The 22,591-nt window shown below is 52.6% G+C and overlaps 2 protein-coding genes across 4 annotated transcripts in view; both read right to left on the bottom strand.

Annotated features, from left to right (window-relative positions):
• The window catches only part of GNG7 (G protein subunit gamma 7), a 153,261-nt gene extending 149,565 nt beyond the window's left edge, over positions 1-3,696 (bottom strand). Inside the window, exons 1-2 of one of the 3 annotated variants that reach the window (XM_066276801.1) lie at positions 3,526-3,691; positions 102-248 (exon numbers count right to left, since the gene is read on the bottom strand). The gene's annotated coding sequence lies outside the window, so the exon portion shown is untranslated. Of the gene's footprint in view, positions 1-101; positions 249-3,525 lie in introns of all 3 variants that reach the window. The other 2 variants (XM_066276803.1, XM_066276797.1) reach the window with 2 other exon arrangements.
• A 9,934-nt stretch (positions 3,697-13,630) lies between these two features.
• Positions 13,631-20,095, bottom strand: DIRAS1 (DIRAS family GTPase 1). The gene is made up of 2 exons (XM_066276786.1): positions 19,982-20,095; positions 13,631-16,920 (listed from the first exon to the last, which is right to left on the bottom strand). Exon 2 carries the CDS (start codon positions 16,850-16,852, stop codon positions 16,256-16,258), a length of 597 nt encoding a protein of 198 aa, XP_066132883.1. The 5' UTR covers positions 16,853-16,920; positions 19,982-20,095; the 3' UTR covers positions 13,631-16,255.
• Positions 20,096-22,591: the final 2,496 nt, after the last annotated feature.

Below are 22,591 nucleotides of genomic sequence, written 5' to 3'. Positions count from 1 at the left end.
GCGCATGCGGGAGTCTGTCTGACTGTCTCTCCCTGTTTCCAGCTTCGGAAAAATGCAAAAAAAAAAAAAAAGAAATTATAAAAAATTAAAAACAGCCTGACCTGTGGTTGCGCAGTGGATAATGCATCAACCTGGAAATGCTGAGGTCGCCGGTTCGAAACCCTGGGCTTGCCTGGTCAAGGCACAAATGGGAGTTGATGCTTCCAGCTCCTCCCCCCTTCTCTCTCTCTGTCTCTCTCTCTCCCTCTCTAAAAAATGAATAAAGAGAAAAAGAAAAAAAAATTAAAAACAGTAAGACCTTCCCCTTTGCAAGGTCCTCAAGGAAAACTAATAGCCATTTCTGGAAGAGTCTCAGAGAGGCCCAAAGACTTCTGCCCACCCGCTGGCAGAACAAGATGCATTCAGAGAATTCAGCTAATCAATGCCCTGCAGGGTGGTCAAGGAGGAGAAAGTTGAAGTGAAAGCCTGGGACATGTCACCCCATCTTTTCAGTTCCCCATCTGGTCCCTAAAGTCTCCAGGGTGACATATGTAATGAACATTTTTCTCTAGACCTTGAAGAGAGGGAGGCCATGCCAAAAGGCAGCACAAGATACAAGGAAAAATATCAAGATCCAGAACTGCCACAAAAAAAAGTGTGAACCAGAGGGAGGCTCCCCAGTATCCACAGAGACCTGGTATTGCAGGAGCCCAGGCCTGAGAAAGCCCAAGCAGGGGTGAATGGGAGACAAAGCTTCAAATGGCCGCTGTTGTCAGTTAAGACACAAAGGAAAGGGGAGAATAAGTGTGTGTCAACACTCAGCAATCACACAATTGTTCTGGTAACCTGGCTCTCTAAAAAAGCTCCAGAAAATTTCCAAAGTCATGGAAGCCAGGCACAGCGAACTTTTTGTAAGAAATTACAGCGGAGATTCAAGAATATGAATGATCTAATAAATACAATTTTAAAGACAATTATTTGTTTCCAGGTGCAAATGAAGAAACCTCTGATATCAGCTCAAATGGAAGATTTTTACACTACTATAGGGTGGACCAAAACATAAATGCCTCCATTCAGTAAACAAGGAGCTAAATCATCTGTGTGCTAGGGTACTTCCCAGTTATCTTTTCCTTCAAACAACTTGTCCAGGATTTAGGAAACAAGAACAGAAAACAATGGTGTCAGTCGCAGGACCTTTCCTACAGAAGACCAAGAATTACTTGAAGAACTCAAGCACACTTTGGCAGCTTTCAATGTCTGCAACAGACCACTTAATCCCATATTCAAACTCAGTCTAAGTGGTCAAAAGCCACACAAAAGACCCACCTAGAAAGAGGTCAGTGTTTCTAAAATTCTCTAAAAGTGGTGTGATTTTTTTTCCTCTTAAAATGAGAGTGCTAAATAATTTTAAAACAACCCCCAAATCTGGGCTGAACTTCCTAAGAATCAAAAATGAGAAGTGGTCTTTAAAGGAGAAAATAACTTCATTTTATTTATAACAGGGGGTCTCAACTAGTGCAATGCTACCCCCAGGGGACACTTGAGTGCTGTCTGGTGACATCTGTGGTTGTCATGACTAGGAGTGATCCTGGTATCAAGTGGGTGGGGGCCAGGGATGCTGCTCCGTACCCCACAGTGTCCAGGACAGCCGCAAAGTCAGCTGACCCATTAAGGGACCCAGGTCTATCAGAGTAGGCAATCATGACCCAATGGTTCCATCCAGGGTACACAGCCAAATGACTTCTGTAGGGTACACCTAAATCAGAATATCCTGTGCAGCCTTCTCTTACACAGACACGCTTGTTCCTTAACAAACCTTCAGAATCTCCTGGCATCAGATCCAGACTCTTCTTTTTCTTTGTTTTATTTTTTATTTTTTGTAGTTGTGTGTGTGTGTGTGTATGTGTGTGTGTGTGTGTGTATGAATGCTCAAGGAATAATTCTTATGTGCATCCCCAAGGTTGAAGAACTGGAGTCAAGCTCTGATTTCTTCCCTTCCCTCCCTGACAATCCAGTTATTCTAACCACCCACCTTTCCCCCCTCCCCCTAAAAAACTTAATTTAGAACACTATTATCAATGCTGCACGTCGCCTCGCCATGTGCCACGAGTGTGCTAGGTACACGCTTTCTCTCATTTGACTTTGACTTTCCTAGCGATCTTAAGAGGTGCCTGCCGCTGCTTTGCTATTCCCATCTTACGGAGGAGTAAACGAAAACTCCCAAAGGCCACTTGGCCAAGTAAGAATTCAATACACTATTAATCTCTTTACTACACTGTTAATCTTGGGGAGACCTCGACATCTGAGGAACAACTTTGTGAACTTAGCCTTTGCCTCACTGACACCTAGCAACAGTGGTAGCCTCCTCCCTACTGCTCATCACGCCTGTCTTCTCCCACCCACCTTCCAGCCCCTAGGAACCCCCGTTCCCCAGGAAATATAAAGTGCCAAAGTGCTGCCCACATCCCTCAATATCATTGTCCCCAAAACTCCCACTTTGGTTCCTTGCTCCTGAGCCCAAAAATTCCTGAAAAATTTAGTCACTATCACAAGCCTTTTATGGTTCCCAAGGCGCTCTTCTATGCACCTTACATCCCAGACACAGACCTTGCAAAGTATGTTCAACTCCAGCTCACTGGTAACAAGGGGTTCCCAACCCATGCCCCTTTCTACATCAAATGATTAGCCCCCCTCCAAGTGGGGAGGAGTCCCCTCCACAATCTTTATAACTGACTTCCAACAGATACCCCCATTTCCTCCTAATTAGTCAACTTCCCACCAAACATCTGCCATCCCTCTATCCCACAACCCTCACCACCCCCTTCTTTCTCATCACCCCATACACTCCTAACTCTACATCTCTGGACATCCCTCCGAGCCCTTCTGAAAGAAGCCTGAAACCACCTCCATCTCTCAGCCCTCCCCTAACTACCCTCTGGCCACTTCTCAGCTTACACTACCCCACATTCCTCAATTACCCTTCCTGGCCAACTCAACCACCAACTCCATTCCTCAGCCTCCTCCCCAGCTAACCTCCACCTTCAATTCACTCTCAGCTTTCAGCCCCCTCCTCAAATAACATCCACTCTGAACTCGAACCCTATGCCCCTCCTCAGTTAACTCAGACCCCCTGCCCCAAATTCCACCCCCAGCCCACTCCCCAGCTAACCTCCATCTTTAACTTCACTCCCGACACCCTCAAGTAACCTTCACCTTCAACGCGAACCCTCTCCTCTCCTCAGCTAACCTCGACCCCCAACCCCACCAAAACCCTCCCTAACTAACCTTGACCTCAGCTTCAGTCACCTCCCAAGCTGACCTCGACCCCCAGTCCTAGCCCAGACCCCCAACTCCAGCCCCCCAGAACTCTCCTCAGCAGACCCAGACCCGAAAGTCCGCAGCCAAATGGGAGTCCTATCAGCGTCCACTCCTCGGTCTACCCGGGGCTGCCCGGGCCTGCCCTCCGCCCCGGCCGCACCCCGACCCCCGGCAACCGAGTTGGGGACAGCGGACCCCGGCCCGGACCGCGATTGCACGCGCCCTTACCTGTACTCCAGCCACCGCCTTCGATTCAGCCCCGCTGCGCAGCCGAACCCGCCGCCTGGAGCGTGAGCGCTCTTTCCCCTTTGGGGGCGGGGCCGAAGCGCGGGGGTCGAGCACTAGAGGCCAGCGCAGCCAATCGCGGGCCCCGGCGGTGGGAGCCCAGGCCGGGGGCGAGGCGCAGGGCAGGCAGCGGGGTAGGCTGCGCCCAGGAAAGGGGGCGGGGCTCCGGGAGCAAGCTGGACCTGGAGGCGGAGCGCTGAGTGGCACCGTCGCTGGCCACCCGCTAGAAGGGACCGCGCGGAGGGCGGAACTATGCTAATATACAAATTGAACGCTGTGTTGGACTCCGCTGCCCCGCGACAAGTAGATTTTCAGAGGCGGCTTGGTGACGTCAAAGAGGCGCGAGGTTTTCCGCGAGTTCGAATCCCGAGAGGGGAGGCAGGTTCGAATCCCGAATCTTTGATCCTGGGGTTCGCTTGCGGGACAGGAAGAACGTCCCCTCCTGATCGGTCGTGTTACCTGCAGACACTAGTGCTCCCTTTCATCGAACTCCCTGGATAAGGTTAGAGGAAAAATGATAAAAATCTCCATTTTACAGAGGTGGAAATTGAGTCTCACAGAGGTTAAACCCAGGGTTATTCGCCCAAGCCTGTCTCATAATTTCCAGGGTTTCTCAATTTCCTAACTCCTGGGCCCCCACCCATATGGAATGATCTCAAATCCTACGGAACCTGGACCCCTGGGATGTGCATTTTTAATACGTTCCCCTGGTGATGTTGGAAAACATTTAGGATGGAGCTCATGGAAGGGGAAGGTTTTTTATACAGGAGGATGTAGCCATTGTATTCTGGACTTGAGGAACTTTGTGGAACACTGAGACTCAGAGATCTGAGGTACTAGCCTCCCAGCTGGGTGCCCAGAGCTGCTGTCATCCCAGCAGGAACCTCCCTGCTCATCCACTGCATTGCACAGAGAGAACCTCACCCCTGTGGCGGACATCTCACTCCCCATCTCATGTTCCTACAGGGGAATTACTATCTGAACAAGATTCTCAAACTAGTGCCTCCCCCCCAGGCTTACTGTCTGAACAGGGGTCTCAAACTCATGGCTCCTGGGCAAGGTATGGCCTGAATGTCCTTTAAAATTCTAAGCCCTTGCCTGACCTGTGATGGCACAGTGGATAAAGCATTGACCCGGAATGCTGAGGTCTCTTATTCAAAGCCCTGGGCTTGCCTGGTCAAAGCACATAGGACAAGCAATCAATAAAAACCAAAGTGAAGCCTGACCTGTGGTGGCGCAATGGATAAAGCGTCTACCTGGAATGCTGAGGTTGCTGGTTTGAAACCCTGGGCTGGCCTGGTCAAGGCATATATGTAGTTGATGCTTCCTGCTCCTCCCTGCTGCGCTTGCTCTTTCTCTTTCTCTCTCTCTCCCTCCTCTCTAAAAATGAATAAAAAGAATTTAAAAAAAAAAAGAAAAAAAGAAACCAAAGTGAAGCAGCTATGAGTTGATACTTCTCCCTCCCCCACCCCTCTCTCTCCTCTCTCTGTAAAATCAATAAATAAAATTTTCTTTTAACAAAAAAGTAAAGAAAGAAAGAGAGAGGCCCTGGCCAAATGGCTCAGTGGTAGAGCGTCGGCCTGGCGTGCAGGAGTCCCGGGTTCAATTCCCAGCCAGGGCACACAGGAGAAGCGCCCATCTGCTTCTCCACCCCTCCCCCTCTCCTTCCTCTCTATCTCTCTCTTCCCTTCCCGCAGCCAAGGCTCCATTGCAGCAAAGTTGGCCCGGGTGCTGAGGATGGCTCTGTGGCCTCTGCCTCAGGCGCTAGAATGGCTCTGGTTGCAACAGAGCGATGCCCCAGATGGGCAGAGCATCGCCCCCTGGTAGGCATGCCGGGTGGATCCCAGTTGGGCGCATGCAGGAGTCTGTCTGCCTCCCCGTTTCCAACTTCAGAAAAATACAAAAAAGAAAAAAAAAGAAAGAGAGAGAGAGAGAGCCTGACCTGTGGTGGCGCAGTGGATAAAGCGTCGACCTAGAAATGCTGAGGTCGCCGGTTCGAAACCCTGGGCTTGCCTGGTCAAGGCACATATGGGAGTTGATGCTTCCAGCTCTTCCCCCCCTTCTCTCTCCCTGTCCCTCCCTCTCCTCTCGAAAATGAATAAATAAATAAAAATAAAATAAAACACTCTCCCTTTTTAAAAAAAAAGAGAGAGAGAGAGAGAGAAAGAAAGAAAGAAAGAAAGAAAGAAAGAAAGAAAGAAAGAAAGAAAGAAAGAAAGAAAGAAAGAAAGAAAGAAATAGGGCCCTGGCCTGTTGGCTCAGCGGTAGAGCGTCAGCCTGGTGTGCAGGGGACCAGGGTTCGATTCCTGGCCAGGACACATAGAAGAAGCGCCCATTTGCTTCTCCACCCCCCCTCCTTCCTCTCTGTCTCTCTCTTCCCCTCCCGCAGCCGAGGCTCCATTGGAGCAAGGATGGCCCGGGCGCTGGGGATGGCTCCTTGGCCTCTGCCCCAGGCGCTAGAGTGGCTCTGGTCATGGCAGAGCGACGCCCCGGAGGGGCAGAGCATCGCCCCCTGGTGGGCAGAGCATCGCCCCTGGTGGGCGTGCCGGGTGGATCCCAGTCGGGTGCATGTGGGAGTCTGTCTGACTGTCTCTCCCCGTTTCCAGCTTAAGAAAAATACAAAAAAAAAAAAAAGAAAGACATAGGCCTGACCAGGTGGTGGCACAGTGGATAGAGCATCGACCTAGGACACTGAGGACCCAGGTTCAAAACCCGAGGTTGCGCACTTGAGCGCAGGTTCATCCAGCTTGAGTGCAAGCTCACCAGCTTGAATGGGCATTGCAGGCTTGAGTGTGGGATCATAGACATGACATCATGGTTGCTGGCTTGAGCCCAACGGTCGCTGGTTTGAGCAAGGTCATTGACTTGGCTAGAGCCTCCCCCCACCCATTCAAGGCACATATGAGAAAGTAATCAATGAACAACTAAGGTGCGGCAACTATAAGTTGATGCTTCTCATCTCTCATCTCTCTCTCTTCCTGTCTGTCTGTCGTTTGTCCCTCTCTCTCTCTAAGAAAAAGGAAGGGAGGAAGGCAGGGAGGGAGGGAGGGAGGAAGGGAAGGAAGGAAGGAAGGAAGGAAGGAAGGAAGGAAGGAAGGAAGGAAGGAAGGAAGGAAAAAAAAGAAAGAAGGAGGCCCTGGCCAGGGGCTCAGTGAATAGAGCATCAGCCTGGCGTATGGACGCCCCAGGTTCAATCCCCAGTCAGAGCACACAGAAGAAGCAACCATCTGCTTCTCTCCCCCTTCCTATCCCCCTTCTTTCTCCCTCTTCTCCTCCAGCAACCAGTGGCTTGATTGGTTCCAGCATGGCCCCAGGCACTGAGGATAGCTTGGTTGGTCCCAGTGGGTCCCAATTGTCAGCCTCAGGTGCTAAAAATAGCTCGGTACTTGAGCATCAGCACAAGCCGGGGTGCCAGGTGGATCCCAGTCAGGGTGAATGCAAGAGTCTGTCTCACTATCTCCCCTCCTCTCACAAAAAAAAAAAAAAAAAAAAAAAAAAAAAAAAGGAAAGAAAAGAAAAAAGAAAGGGGGGGAGAGAGAGAGGGAGAAAAGAAAGACAAAATGTGCCTGACCAGGCAGTGGCACAGTGGATAGAGCATCGGACTGGGACTCAGAGAACCCAGGTTCGAAACCCCAAGGTTGCGCGGCTTGAGCATGGGCTCATCTGGCTTGAGCATGGGCTTGCCAGTTTGAGCACAGGATCACTGGCTTAAGCATGGGATCATAGACATGACCCTATGGTCGCTGGCTTAAGCTCAAAGATCGCTGGCTTGAAACCCAAGGTCACCAGCTTGAGCGCGGGCTCATCTGGTTTGAGCAAGGCTCACCATCTTGAGCACAAGGTCGCTGGCTTGAGCAAGGGGTCAGTCGCTCTGCTGGAGCCCCCCCCCCCCCGTCAAGGCACATATGAGAAAGAAATCAATGAACAAGTAAGAAGCTGCAACAAAGAATTGATGCTTCTCATCTCTTTCCCTTCCTGTCTATCTGTCCCTATCTGTTTCTCTCTCTCTGTCTCTCACTCTGTCTCTGTCAAAAAACGAAAAAGAAAGACAAAATGTACTTTTGAACTTGTACAAACCACCTCCCTGGCCTCTCCCTAAGCTGGGACATGTCAGATTCTGTCTTTATTTAAAGAGTGATGCATTGTTCATCATGGCTTCCTTTGCATTAAACAGTGCGTTAAAATATGTTTCTTATTGATTTTATAGAGAGGGGAGAGAGAAAGAAAGCATGGGGAGGAGCGGGAAGCACCAACTTGTTACTTCTTGTACAGTATATGCCTTGACCAGGCAAGCCCAGTGTTTCAAACCAGTGACCTCAGAATTCCAGGCTGACGCTTTATCCACTGTGCCACAACATGTCAGACTTAAAATATGTTTCTTTTTTTTTTTTTTTTTTTTGTATTTTTCTGAAGCTGGAAACAGGGAGAGACAGTCAGACAGACTCCCGCATGCGCCCGACCGGGATCCACCCAGCATGCCCACCAGGGGCGACGCTCTGCCCACCAGGGGGCGATGCTCTGCCCCTCCGGGGCATCGCTCTGCCGCAACCAGAGCCACTCTAGCGCCTGGGACAGAGGCCAAGGAGCCATCCCCAGCGCCCGGGCCATCTTTGCTCCAATGGAGCCTTAGCTGCGGGAGGGGAAGAGAGAGACAGAGAGGAAGGAGGGGGCGGCTGGAGAAGCAAATGGGCGCTTCTCCTGTGTGCCCTGGCCGGGAATCGAACCTGGGTCCCCCGCACGCCAGGCCGACGCTCTACCGCTGAGCCAACCGGCCAGGGACTAAAATATGTTTCTTGATGGCTGAATTTTTTTACTTTGGCTCCCCCCTTAAGTTTTGCACCCATGGTGAGTGCCTCCCTCTCCTCACCTAGTCCTGCCCCTGCTTATAAGTTTATAAACTCAGTCCTGAGCCATTGAGCAGATGGAGAAACTAAAGCCCTGTGGGTTTCTCTCCACACAATGAAGGGCTCAGAGTGCCTGCCTGATTCTGTCAACTGACTGATATAAGTGTGGTGTCAGCAGTGCTTGTGAGGTCTCTTATGGGGACTACTATGTTCCCAGGATATCCAGGTGTTCTTGTCGTAAAATCCCAGATTCTTCCCACAGTCCATTGAGCCCTGTTTGACCCTGCTCACCTCTCTGATATCCTTAGCTACCACCCTTTCCTCACTCCTCTCCTGCCACTCTGGCCTCCATTGGTTCCTACCTCAGGACTTTTTTTTCAACTTTTTTTATTTACAGAGAGAGAGAGAGAGAGAGAGAGAGTCAGATAGGGACAGGCAGACAGGAATGAAGAAAGATGAGAAGCATCAATCATTAGTTTTTCGTTGCAACACCTTCTGTTCATTGATTGCTTTCTCATATTCTCATATGTGCCTTGACTGAGGGGCTATAGCAGACCGAGTAACCTCTTGCTCGAGCCAGCGACCTTGGGTCCAAGCTGGTGAGCTCTGCTCAAACCAGATGAGCCCGCGCTCAAGCTGGCAACCTCGGAGTCTTGAACCTAGGTCCTCTGCATCCCAGTCCGACGCTCTATCCACTGCGCCACTGCCTGGTCAGGCCCTACCTCAAGACTTTTGCACATGCTGTTCTCCAAGCCTAGTGCTCCATCCCAGATCTCACCCTTGTGGGTCAAATAAGTTTGCAAATATGATGTATATGTTTGCTCGCTTATAGTTTGCATTAGGGGTGGGGACAGACTGTAAACAGGCAGGGTCTTTATAGCCTAAAGCTTAGTTTTAAGATTAAACCTTTCTCTTTTAATAATAAGATATTTTCAAAACTAAGCTTTTCCCCACACCCTGGACTGTTGCATGATGTGGGGTGGTGTACTCTTATGAGGAATCCATTATGCCTTAGATAAGTGACTTTGTATTAGACTTCCTTGTTTGTATACTGGATTAAAGGTTTTGATTTCTACACTATAAAATGGGGCAGAGGAGCCCATGCTGTAGGAGAGTAGAGAAAGGCCACATGGAGGTGAGGAGAAACAGCCAAGATGGTGGAGTGCTGAAGGAGAAGCCAGTTTGTACAGAGTTTGTGCAGAGAGAAGGAGATGGGGAACAGAGATGAATAAGGCTGGTGAGGTAACTTTTAATTCTAAGAAACTCAGATAAGTCAGTGGCTTTGGGAGCCCTGAATGGAAAGGGAAGTGTTTTCTCACTGTGGGTATTTCTTGCCCGCAGGGTGCAAGCTAGGATTAAACTAATGGCCCACCAGTTCTTGGCTCTTTTGTTTCACTACCATTTGTTGGAATAAAATAGGGACCTGCATGTTCATGGCCACAATAGCAGCTACTGGCTTTACATTTGGCATAGTTGGCAAGACTCAATACAGATTGGTATGGAGCCACCAACACCTTTGAGCAGTGGAGTAGAGGACTGGTTGCTGTTATGGTTCCCCATGGCTGTCCTTTTGGGGACCGTAGGCTGGCTGACTTTTACAACCATTCATGAGGAAACCGAGAGCTCCATGGAAGAGGCTGCCCAGGACCTGCAAACCAAGCAGTGGAAAGAGCTGGAGCAAACGTGGGAGAAAGAGATGCTGACCCTGGAGCTGGAGCAAACACCAGAGAAGGAGGCCAACCACGTTCACGAGATTCGCCTGGAAATGGAGCAGCTGCTGGAGAAGGAATCACAGGTTCATGAGTTGCAGCATGACCTGGACGCTGTGGAGAGCCAGCAGCAGCAGGAGGCCGGGGCTGAGGCTGGGATCGGGGCTGCAAGGCCCACTGAGCAGAAGGCGGCGACGGCCTGGGGCTCAAGCCAGGCAGCAGGAGCTGGTGTTTTCAGTTCCTCTTTGGAAGATGAGGAGAATCAGGCTGGAGCTGCAATCCGCAGTCTCCATAAGATGAGAGCCCGGCAGCAAGAAGTACCTACTATGCCCCTGGTAGGTCTGCAATTTTAGGACATAGGGGTGGATGGATGCCATCATGCTCTCCGGAGCAGAGATGGAAATGCTTACTGCCATTGCCATGTGCTTCTCCTTGGGACAGTGTAAAATCTGCCAAGACGGCAGGGATGAGGGGAGTGGCTGAGGCCCCATGTGTGTGGACTGATCCCTGGACTACGACCAGAGTGGGCACTGGCTCCTTTGTTGGATGGACTTATGGATTTTGGACAATGTGAAATACCCTGATGGGGATGGAGGGCGGCTTTGCTGAAGGCCCTCTCCCTACCCCGGGAAGCTTTTCAAATGGCTAAAAAGAAGGCTGGGGACATTTTGTGCTTTTGGCAAAGTGCTCAGAGACTGGTGAAATGTACCTTTGTAATTATTGAAACTGTATTTGTGCTGTTGTAATTTGTGTAATGTGCCTAATATCCTTGTGCAGAAATACCTGTGCTTTAGACTGTAAGAGAGTAAAAGGGGTGGAATGTGGGTCAAATAAATTTGCAAATATGATGTATATGTTTGCTCATTTATAGTTTGCATTGGGTGTGGAAGACAGGCTGTAAGCAGGCAGGGTCCCTATAGTCTAAGGCTTAGTTTTAAGACTAAGCCTTTCTCACCCTTTTTTTTTTTTTAACAGGGACAGAGAGAGTCAGAGGGATAGATTGGGACAGATGGACAGGAACAGAGAGAGATGAGAACCATCAATTATCAGTTTTTTGTTGTGACACCTTAGTTGTTCATTGATTGCTTTCTCACATGTACCTTGACCGCAGGCCTTCAGCAGGCCGAGCAACCCCTTGCTCGAGCCAGCGACCTTGGGTCTAAGCTGGTGAGATTTTTGCTCAAGCCAGATGAGCCTGCGCTCAAGCTGGCAGCCTCAGGGTCTCAAACCAGGGTCCTCCGCATCCCAGTCCAACGCTCTATCCACTGCGCCACCGCCTGGTCAGGCTTTCTCACCCTTTTAACACTAAGATCTTTTCAAAACTAAGCTTTTCCCCACACCCTTGACTATTGCATGATGTGGGGTGGTGCACTCTTATGAGGAATCCCATTATGCCTCAGGTAAGTGGCTTTGTATCAGAGACTTCCTTGTTTGTATGTATATATTGGATTAAAGGTTTTGATTTCTATACTATAAAATGGGGCAGAGGAGCCCATGCTGTAGGAGAGCAGAGAAAGGCCACATGGAGGTGATTAGAAGCAGCCAAGATGGTGGAGTGCTGAAGGAGAAACCAGTCTGTGCAGAGTTTGTGCAGAGAGAAGGAGATGGGGAACAGAGGTGAATTAGGCTGGTGAGGTAAAAACTTTAATTCTAAGAAACTCAGATAAGTCAGTGGCTTTGGGAGCCCTGAATTGAAAGGGAAGTGTTTTCCCATTGTGTATATTTCTTGCCCACCAAGTGCAAACTAGAATTAAAGCTAATGACCCACCAGTTCTTGGCTCCATTGTTTCATTACCGTTTGTCCGAATCAAATGTGAACCTGCATGGGCCAGGCGGCTGTGATGGTGGCCGTGGCTCCTGGCCATACAACCCTCTTGGGGCTGACATTTATTTTGCCTTCCTGTGTCTGCTCAATGTTACTTCCTGAGTTTTGGCCTCCCTAACCACTTGGATTCCTGTCACCATGTCACTTTGGTGGTCCAGGTTTCCCTTCTTTACAGCATTTATCTGAAAAGATTTGATTCAGCTCTTTGGGGGATAGGATGTCCTCTGCCCTAGTAGGATATAAGCTCTGAGAGGGCAGGGACCCTGAAGTTTGAGTCAATCATTGCTGTGTGTCCAACATCCAGGAAAGAGCCAGGCACAGTGCTGATTACATATTGAATGAATGAATGAAAGAAAAAACAATGGTGTCTGTCCTTCCTCCCAGTTTGCCCCTGAACTGGGCCCTATATCTTTCTGCTGAGACACTTGCCTGACCTGGTCTGAATGGATGGGGAGGAAGCTGGAGTGACAGATAAGAAGTCACATGGGATGGGAGGGGGGTGAGGAGGAGGACATTCCTTCCTTGCTCATCAGCCCCTCAACCGCATGCTTCTGTGAGTACCCTTACTAACCTCCTCTGTGAGCCCTGCAGGGAAATCACCAAAGTTCACAAAAAGTCCAGGGAAGGTGCCCAGCTAACATGTGCAGAGTGAATGGGGAAACTAAGGCCCAAGGGAGGAGCTTGGGCTACACAGCACCAGCACTAGCAGAGCCCAGTTGAAAGTCCTGGAGACAGAACTGCTTCTGCCTCTCCTACCTTCCTCATAGCCCTCTCTGCCTGTCACATCCCCATCCCTCACTTCCCCACACCCACATGGCTCTTCCCTTCCTCACCCCCACTACTTACCCCTCACCTCTTCCATCCCTCACCTCTTCCATCCCTCACCCCACTACTTACCCCTCACCTCTTCCATCCCTCACCCCCACTACTTACCCCTCACCTCTTCCATCCTTCACCTCTTCCATCCCTCACCCCCACTACTTACCCCTCACCTCTTCCATCCTTCACCTCTTCCATCCCTCACCCCACTACTTACCCCTCACCTCTTCCATCCCTCACCCCACTACTTACCCCTCACCTCTTCCATCCCTCACCCCCACTACTTACCCCTCACCTCTTCCATCCCTCACCCCCACTACTTACCCCTCACCTCTTCCATCCCTCACCCCACTACTTACCCCTCACCTCTTCCATCCCTCACCCCACTACTTACCCCTCACCTCTTCCATCCCTCACCTCCCACTACTTACCCCTCACCTCTTCCATCCCTCACCTCCCACTACTTACCCCTCACCTCTTCCATCCCTCACCCCACTACTTACCCCTCACCTCTTCCATCCCTCACCCCACTACTTACCCCTCACCTCTTCCATCCCTCACCCCACTACTTACCCCTCACCTCTTCCATCCCTCACCCCACTACTTACCCCTCACCTCTTCCATCCCTCACCTCTTCCATCCCTCACCTCCCACTACTTACCCCTCACCTCTTCCATCCCTCACCTCTTCCAACCCTCACCCCACTACTTACCCCTCACCTCTTCCATCCCTCACCCCACTACTTACCCCTCACCTCTTCCATCCCTCACCTCCCCATCCTTCTTGTCTTCATCCTTTGCAGATGGCCAGCTGACCCATTCACCCCAAAGAAAAAGCATTGATGAGAAATGTAGGATCCACTTCTTTATTGCAGGAAGACTATTTCTAGAGCAAATGCTACACAGATCCCCACAGTTGGAGGCAGAGGGTACCCACATGCAGGGATGGGGAAGTGGGCAGGGGCTGGGTCACAGCAAGCAAGGCCTGGCATGGTCCCCAGACCCGGTGATACCCAGGCAGGGCAAGCCAACAGCCAGTGCAGGCTCTGCCCTCTCCTGCTGCAGAACCCCTCTGTTTCCAGGGTTAGGGCAGGGCCTGAGGCAGGAGAAGCCTGGAGGGGTGGGGCCCCAGGAAGATTGTGCTATCAGGGTGTGTCCCTGAGAAAGGGCCGCAGACCCCTGCCCAGCCTCACCCACTCAGGCACCTTCAAGGTCCAGAAATCACTGCCTGTGGTGGGGGAGGGGGAATACCAGCTGCTGGTGGGCCATGGACCTGCCACAGGATAAGGGGACTCAGTTGTGCTCAGACAGACAGAATGCCATTAGCTCTTCCATGGTCCCGTACACACACACACACACACACACACACACACACACACACTTCCTCTCTCTCATAATATATCCCATAAACACTTGTGGAGTGAGCAGTCACATGAACAAAGAGAAAAATAAACACACTATCACTAAGTTGAACACAAACAGTACCTCTTATCTACAAACAGTTCCATGTGGTGGTCACATGATTGGATAGCCACATGCCTCTCTCTCTCTCTCACATGTGCAGTTCAGTATCAGCATACACAAGCTCACACAAGCACGTACACATGCATTTTTCTGACACCAATGACACTCAATGCTGCAAGAGGCCTAGGGAAAAGCTTATGAGGCAAGGACATGAGGGCACCTCCTGTAGACAGCCAGCGAGCAACTGAGGCCCTCGGTTCTGCAACCGCAGGGAGCTGGATGCTGCTAACAAGCACTAGAGCTGGGAAGTGGGTCCTTCCTCAGGCAGGCCTTCAGGTGAGACCAAAGCCTGGGCAGCACTCTGATTCCAGCCTCATGAGACCCTAAGCAGGGAGCCCAGCTAAGCCATGTCTGGGCTCCTGAACCACAGAAACTAGGAGATGATTAATATGTGTGGTTTCAAGTTGCTGAGTTTGTGGTCATTTGTTATGTAGCAATAGCTGACTGATACAGATTTTGAGCCATGAGATACTTGCTATAGAATAAGACAAGCATACTGTTCCTTACATGGTAAGAAAAAACAAATTCACAGATGCTTTCCAATAAATCACATTACCTACTCCCAAAAAACACAGGCACCTATGGTCACACGCATGCTGTTACACCACAAACATCCTAACCTGCAAACAACCACACCACTCACCCCTATGTTTTTACATATACAGACGACAATAACCAGATGACACACACAGTAACAGACATACACACAGACACATGTGTAGACACATTGGCCTCTACACAGCAGTTTGCACAAATACACCATCCCATGGTCTCACCCCACCCCAGGCCTATAGGTCACCTTCTCTGTCAGACACAGACTCACAGAGTACCAAAGTGTAGCATTATCCAGACACGTACAACAAAACACTCAGAATCTCATGATAGCAGAGATACCCCGACTCAAGGACACCTGCCTTCCTGGAGGTTCCCTTCTCTGGGGTACAGACGATGGGAGGAAGTGGGCTTGGCAGGGCTCTGCCTTAGCCCCCTCAGATCCTGCTGATTGTGAGTCCGGTCACCTGCCATTGGACAAGATCTTAGGCATCCCACCCAGAACCTCAGACCCCCGCCCTGGGCTCAGTGTTGACATGCTCTGCCAATCTCTGTCTGTAGGCTGTGTCCAGGAAGGGCTCCCATTTTCACACTGAGTAGTCCCCAAGTTGTGCTGTGGCCACTGGCCAGTCCTGGGCCCCTGCCTGCACCCTAGGCCCAAGCTGAGAGAGGAGTGGGTTCTGGGCTGGCAGAGCGCTGCTGCGGCCCTGTGGTTATTGCCTGGTGGCCTGAGGCCCATCCCACAAGCCACCCCTCCAAGCTATGGGAACAGAATTGAAAGCGGTGATCCAGGATCTGGGGCAGGGAGCACAGGCCAGAGGTCGTGAGGACCAGGAGTATATGTTAAACACCAAATAGGAGAAAACAAAATCTGAGGTCCATGTACATTTCAACTCCTCCCTCCCCGGCAAGGTCACAGTGATCTAATGGGTGGGGGAAGCACAACTCTGGCTGGGGGCAGCCAAGGGAGAGGTTCAGAAATGGGTGTCGTGGGTGAAATGGCGTCAGGCAGAGATGGGAAAACTGACGTCTTTGGTCCCCACAGGGACAGGCAGCTTCCCCATCTTCCCATGTACAGATTGAGGGGGCCACTTCTAGCACTTGGCTTTGGGAGGTGCAGACAGGAGGGCAGGGCAAAGAGATGGGGCGGAAGGCAGAGGGATGTGACAGAGCCGGGTTGGAGCCCCAGACCTGCAGGGCTCCCCAGGGCCTCGGTGTCCCCATCAGGGAGGTTGGTAATGGCAGAGAAGTGGAAGTGATGAGAGAGGGGGAGAAAGAGGAGGGGCAGAGGGGAAGGTAGGAGAGAGGAGGAGAAGGCAGTGGCTGCAGGGTGGTGTGAGGAGAGGCATGGGGCCAGACAGGGGCCAGGACAGGGGCTGGCTGCAGGTGGCCGTCTCAGGCTCACATGAGGATGCATTTGCCTTTGATGCGGTCTGTCCTCTTCTGTTTGTTGGAGCGCTTGCCGTCGATGTTGAGGCTCATGTTCCGGCGTGTCTCCAGCGTGAGCAGCTCCTGGAAGAGCTCCTTGACATTGTAGTTCATCTTGGCTGATGTCTCCATGAAGGCGCACTTCCACTCCTGGGCCACAGCCTGGGCCTCACGGGTGTCCACCTCCCGCTGCGTCTCATCACACTTGTTGCCCACCAGCATAACTGGGATGTCCTCCACGCTGCCCTTGATCTGAACAATAAGCTGGTAGATAGGCCCCAGCTCCTCCAGTGATTGCTTGCTGGTGACTGAAAAGACCAGGATGAAGGCATGGCCCTTGGAGATGGATAGCCGCTGCATGGCCGGGAACTGGTGGCTGCCTGTGGTGTCGGTGATCTGCAGCGTGCACACACTCTTGTCACAGCTGATCACCTGCCGGTAGGTGTCCTCAATGGTGGGGATATAGGTGTCTCGAAATGTGCCCTTCACAAAGCGCAGCACCAGCGAGCTCTTGCCCACGCCACCTGCACCGAACACCACCACCCGGTAGTCATTACTCTGCTCAGGCATCTTCCACGCCGGGGGTGGAGGTTGGAGCCAGGAGGGCTTGTGCCAGCTGCCAGAACCCCAGGCTGACCCTGTACAGAGAGAGTGGCAGATGCAAAAGGCCACCCAGCTGGGAGGGGACAACTCTGGGCCTGGGGGCAGGAGGGGCAACTTCTCAGAGGAAGTGGATTTCTCCTGTGTCCTGGAAAGGCCCTTTTGGTTGATTTTGCTGACTTTGCAATGCTGCCCTGAATGCAGGCTCAGAGCCAGCCCCTCTGCTGGTCCCCCCCGCCCAACAAAATCTGGGACCTAAGCTCTGTCCCAGGGGACTCTGGGCTAGAAGAGATGTGAAGGTGACTTCTTCTCCCACATGCATGCTCTCCATCACCTTGACAGGCTGCACAGGCTTTACTTCTCTTCCCAGCTTACCCATGGACTCCTCCAAGCCAGCAGGCCTAGCTCTGTGACCTGGGCAAGCTGCTCAGGCTCAGTTTCCCCTTCTGCAAAAATAGGTGACATGATGCCTCTCTCTAAAAACTGCAGGCTCCCTGCTCTACCCCCAACCCAGAGGCCTCAACATTGTGGAAGTCACTTGATGGGGCATCTTTAACATGCAGCTTGAAGGACTTCAGCCTTGGAAATGATTAATCACTTCCAGGCACCTGCATTTTAAAGCCACTCTAGTGCCCTCCTCCCATAAACTTGATACTAATACTGGAGGCCCCAGAACTCTAATGCACAAATCATGACACTGATTCCCCATAGCAGTCCTGGGAGGCAGGGATGCACAATCCAGACGAGAGATAAGAAAATTAAAACTGAGGCCAAAGAGAAAAATACCTGCTCCCTAAACTCTGCACCCAGACCATGGTCTGCCCGCCCTGGCCGCCTGTTCAGGTTTGATATATCTGTATCCACAGGCACAGAGCTCCCCAGAAGGGGGTCCTCTTATCATCTCTCCCTCTTCTGAGCTCAGAGAGGTTTGGCAGCCTCAGGAGTTCACACAGAATAGAAATTCCTGCAATGATGGAGGTGGAATAGGAGCCCCAGGCTGGGGGTGGGAGACAGGAGGCCTGGCTCCCAGCATCTGTGTCCTTATTTATAAAGAACAGGAGAGATCTCATCTTTTCCTCCTTCCCAGCCATCTCTAAAAGTCCCTCAGCCCTGGCCAGATAGCTCGGTTGGTAAGGGCGTCATCTGGCAGCGCAGAGGCTGCTGGTTTGATCCCTGGTCAGGGCACATACAGGGACAGCTCGGTGTTCCTCTCTCTCTCTCTCTCTTTCTCTCCCCCCACATCTCCCTTTGTCTCTCAATGAAATCAATAAAATAAAATAATTAAAAATAAATAAATAAATAAAAGTCCCTCAGCATGGGGTTGGTCTTTAATGAGACAGGTGACACAATAAGATCACACTTCAGCCAAGTTACTTCCCTTAGGGTGTGGGGGTGTGTGTGTGTGTGTGTGTGTGTGTGTGTGTGTAAGACCCTACGGTGTGAACATGGTGGCAGGAATGTGAATAGGTAATTTGATGTCCTTGAGCCTCAGTTTTCTCTGTGCAGTGCCCACTGCCCAGAGTTGCCAGGAAGAGGGCATGATAAACTGGAGAAAACCTTCGGGCAGGTGTTTGGCACAACCCTCTCTAAGGATGGACAATCAGGATTATCGATCACAGAGGCTCAGAGTGTAAAGCACTTGACCTGTAGTGGGCTGGGAAGGCACTCTCTGAATGATCAAAGGTATCAGGTTTGTCAGAAAAAGATATACAATAAAAGTAACAGCTCCCCCCCCCCAAAAAAAAAGTAACAGCCAGCACGTACTCCACAAATTATGTGCCAGCCAAACTTCCAAAAGCTTTAGTAGTACTAACTCATGATTGACTGCTAGGCATGTTGGTGACATGGTGACATGCATGACAATGTTCTTCATGAGAGGACACTGGGTGGGGGCTGGCAAGAAGTGCTGGCATGCTCTATAGCCACTGCTCTTTCTGGATGGGTGCCTGGAGGGATGGGCACACTGTGTGCAGCCAGGCACCACCACAACTGGCCTGTGGACCTGGGGTGGCCAGTGACAATCAGTTCTGCTGAGCCAGAACCAGCCCTGTCTTTGCTCTGGGTGCAGTCCCCCTGGCAGGGCTCCAGGCCAGTCCTCCAGGGGTGTCCTCCAGGAGGGGCTACTCTGGGGCCTGCGATTCCTGACTAGGTGCTTGCATTCAGTCACCGCAGTCCATGCCAGGCACCCATCTACCTGGTGCTGAAAACTACCTTCATCTCCTGCAGGGCAGCGGTGGGGAAAGGGGGCCTTGGGCACCAAGGGTACCAACGGTTGGAGGGGGGCACTGGGTCAAGGTCATAGAGCAGAGCAGGATTTGAACTGGCACTAGTGGGACTCACAGGTGGGAGTCCTCCCTCTATGCAAAGCAGCCCATCCTTAGACTCTCACATAGGGAACTGGCTCAGTCCTAGGTGTCTGGAGCCCAACTGGGGAAGTTGCAGCAACCTCAGGTGTAAATAAAGGCCAGACCCAGGGGAGTGCCTGGGGAGAGATGATGGCCCAAAGTGTGTGTGTGTGTGGGGGGGGGTCTGACCAGGGACTAATGAGGGCTTGGGGAAAGACGGCCTGTTCCAGGGGAATAAGAGAGGTGACACACTCAGGGGAGCCAGCCCAGGGGCTGCTCTTGGCCAGAGGAGGATCTAAGTAGTAGGGGAGGGGACCGGACCAATGAGGGGCTCCTGAGAGAAGCGCTTGGCTTGGCAGAGAGGGCAGGAGGGCTAAGCGAACAGCGGTGGGGAGAAACAGGCCCAGGGCCCAAGTGGTTCCCCGTGGAGGAGTCCTGGCTGACAGGGACGGCCAACCCGGACAGCGAGGCTGAGGTGGGCTGAAGAGGGGCTGGCTTGGCGGTGGGGGCGCCCTGTCCATACGGTAGGACGCGAGAAAGAGCTGTCCAAGGTGGGAGCCGAGGACGGCGGAGCCGGGGCGCAGGGGACTGGGGAGAGGTTTCGGTGCAGGGCCCGGCGGGAGGAGGGCCCGGTCCCTCCGGCTGGCCGGGAGGGTGGGGCTCGGACAAAGGAGAGGCGCGCAGGGAAGGGCCCCGCGGGCCGGCGAGTGGGATGCAGCAGGCCCGCGCCCCGGCCCCCGCCCCGGCCTCCTACCTGGGCGCTTGTCCCTGCGGCGCCGCCGCGGCTGCTGCTGGCCGGCTCCGTGTCCGCTTCGGCGCCACCGCCCCCCGCGCGCCCGCCCGAGCTGCAGCCGTGCCCGCGCCGTCCCCGCCCGCTCGCCCGCCAGGCGCAGCGCTCCGCCCCTCCCCGGGGACCCGCGCCCCTGGCCAAGGTCACCGCCTCCCCGAGCCCCGCCGTCCACTGCAGAGCACCGCCCACCCCCTACCCGCGCTTCCAGACCTGGACCCCACCCCCACCCCATCCCCAGCCCTGGACCCCAGCCCGGGGCCCCCGCCCAGCCCAGCGAACATGTAGCCCCGCCCGGATTCCCGCCCGCGCACACAGGCTTCTGCCGGCCCCCCACCCTGGGAGGTCGCTAGAACGCTGGGGTGCAAAGGAGCCGGGGTCTACTTCTTCCAGAGCCCGGAGTGGGAGCTGGCATGCTCAGGGTCACCCCGAACACGAGGTGCTAGGCAAGAAGGGGACAGACTGGAAGTCACCTTGGGGACAAAGAGAAGGGGCCATTGGCAGAACTGCAGATAAAGGGGGCTGGGAGAGCAAAATGGAACACCATGGGGACTGGTGGAGGTCGTGGTCCAGCTGAGGGACCCGCTCCAGAGAAGGTGCGTTGTGGAATAAATAATCAACAAATAAATACTATGTAATTTTATTTACCAATTTCACCCCAATAAATTCAATAAAAATTAAAAAGGAAATCAGTAAAATAGATGTATGAGAAGCCCAGGGGACTTGGGGCAATGGGAGTGTGCATGGAGACCACTCCCTGGTCCCAGGGGTTTGTGGGAGGGAGAGACAGAAAGGAGATGAAGAAGGAAGGCATCCATCCAGGTTGGTACCCCTAAGGGTACCACCGTGGGAGGGCCCTTGATGGCTCTGGGAGTGCCATTTGAAAGTGAGGGTGAACAAAGAGGGTTTTAGGGGAAAGGGTTTTGTTTTCCTGGTATGGAAATATTTATCCTCCTCCAATAAGTAATTGAGAATAAACGTTCATCTTTGGGAAGTGACTGCATTTGACGCATCTGTGCGCACATTTAAGCTCACAAGATACCATCACCACCACCACCCCTGAAGACCCAGAAGGCAGAAGCTCATCTTAGAGGAGACTGGACTTTGGGGTGCAGTAACCAGGCCAGGGGTGGGTGTGAGAGCCCCAGGCACCAAGCCTGTTAAAGGAAGGGCCCCTTGATGGGGAGGCTGACACTCAGGTCCTATAGGAGGGACTTTCTGGGGTCAGAGCAGTTGGAAGGTGAAAGAGGCTCTTCAGGAGATGGTAACTCCCATCATGAGGTATGTGAGCAGATGGTGAGATGGAACCCAAGGGCCCCTCTGGCTCTTGGTCCCTTGATTCTTGCTGACCCACCATTTCTGTGGTTCTGCCTGAGGCAGACTCTTCTGGGCTTGAAGGGCCCCACTGCTCCCCAACTCAGCCCCTCCGCTGCATTCCCAGGCCTCTCCTGCCTGGGCAGTCTCACCAGCCTCTTTCCTGGCCTCCCAGGATCACTCGCCAGTCCTCCTCCATTCTGGCATTCAACTTCCACCCTTCAACATGGGCCTCTCATGCTCTAATGCCGCTCCGGTCTCCCTTTGCCTCCAGGTCAAGGTCCAGCTTCTCAGCCTGGCATTCAAGTTCCTTCATGACTAGAGCTGTCACAATTTTCTAACCCTGCCCCCACCCTGGGCACACCTCCCTCCTCCCCTATCTTTGGCCCCATGAGGTGCCTCCGAGGGTAGTCTAGCTCTCACTCTTTACCTTAGGGTGCTGTCAACCAGACATGGAAGCAGCAGCCCCATGAGCAGATAGATCCTGACTTCTGGTCTCAGTCACTGTGTCCCAACCAAGCATCCCTCTGAGACTTAGTTTCCCCATCTGTAAATGAGGATCACTGTTGTCTGGCCTCTCAGCATTGCTAGGAGTAACTGGGATGATGGCCACCTACATAGGGCTGCTGGACACACAGGGGTTGAGATAACAGCCCAGCTTCCTACCATTCTTATTGTCTGCCCTGCCTTTGTCTCCTGAGTGACCAGCTGGTGCTGGGCTGGACCTCTGGCCTCTGGCCGATTTCTGGCTCCTCCAGGCACCAGCCCAGGCTGAGACAGGCTGACTCATACACAGGATCGTGGGCACAGCAGCAGTGCCACTCTGCAGTTGCTATTTATAGCTCTCAGGCCAGGCTCTAGGCCTCTGGAACCAAGGGATGCCAGGCCCCCGAGTCTCATTTCCCCTGGGGCACAGGGACCCAATCACCAGCCCAGCACCCTGAATTAGGATGGCAGTACCCCCTTCCTCATGGCCAGCCAGGACAATTCTGGCTTTCATAAGCATAGCAATGTGTGTGTGTGTGTGGGGGGGGGTGTCCAGCTATATCCTCTCTGGAACTGAGGTGCAGAGAAGGGAATTAGCTCACTGGAGGTGGCCCAGCTAGAAAGAGGCTGGAAACCACTACCCAGACTTCTAGCTGTCTGGGGGCCGCCCAGGGTCCTGCACCCAGCCTTCAGCTGTCCGTCCTGCAGAAGTCCTCTCAACTGCAAGGGACATTCACCTACACAGCTTGCCTAGCCTTGCAGCCCATGGGGCTTTTC

Source organism: Saccopteryx bilineata, chromosome 1 (genome assembly GCF_036850765.1).
Source record: "Saccopteryx bilineata isolate mSacBil1 chromosome 1, mSacBil1_pri_phased_curated, whole genome shotgun sequence".
NCBI classification, from domain to species: Eukaryota; Metazoa; Chordata; class Mammalia; order Chiroptera; family Emballonuridae; genus Saccopteryx; species Saccopteryx bilineata.
The sequence above is the reverse complement of the archived record's forward strand: the minus strand, read 5'-3'. Positions and strand labels throughout refer to the sequence as shown.

What these genes read in the sequence shown, in the direction of transcription:
- DIRAS1 (XM_066276786.1), bottom strand. Translation starts at nt 16,852, where the DNA reads ATGCCTGAGCAGAGTAATGACTACCGGGTGGTGGTGTTCGGTGCAGGT.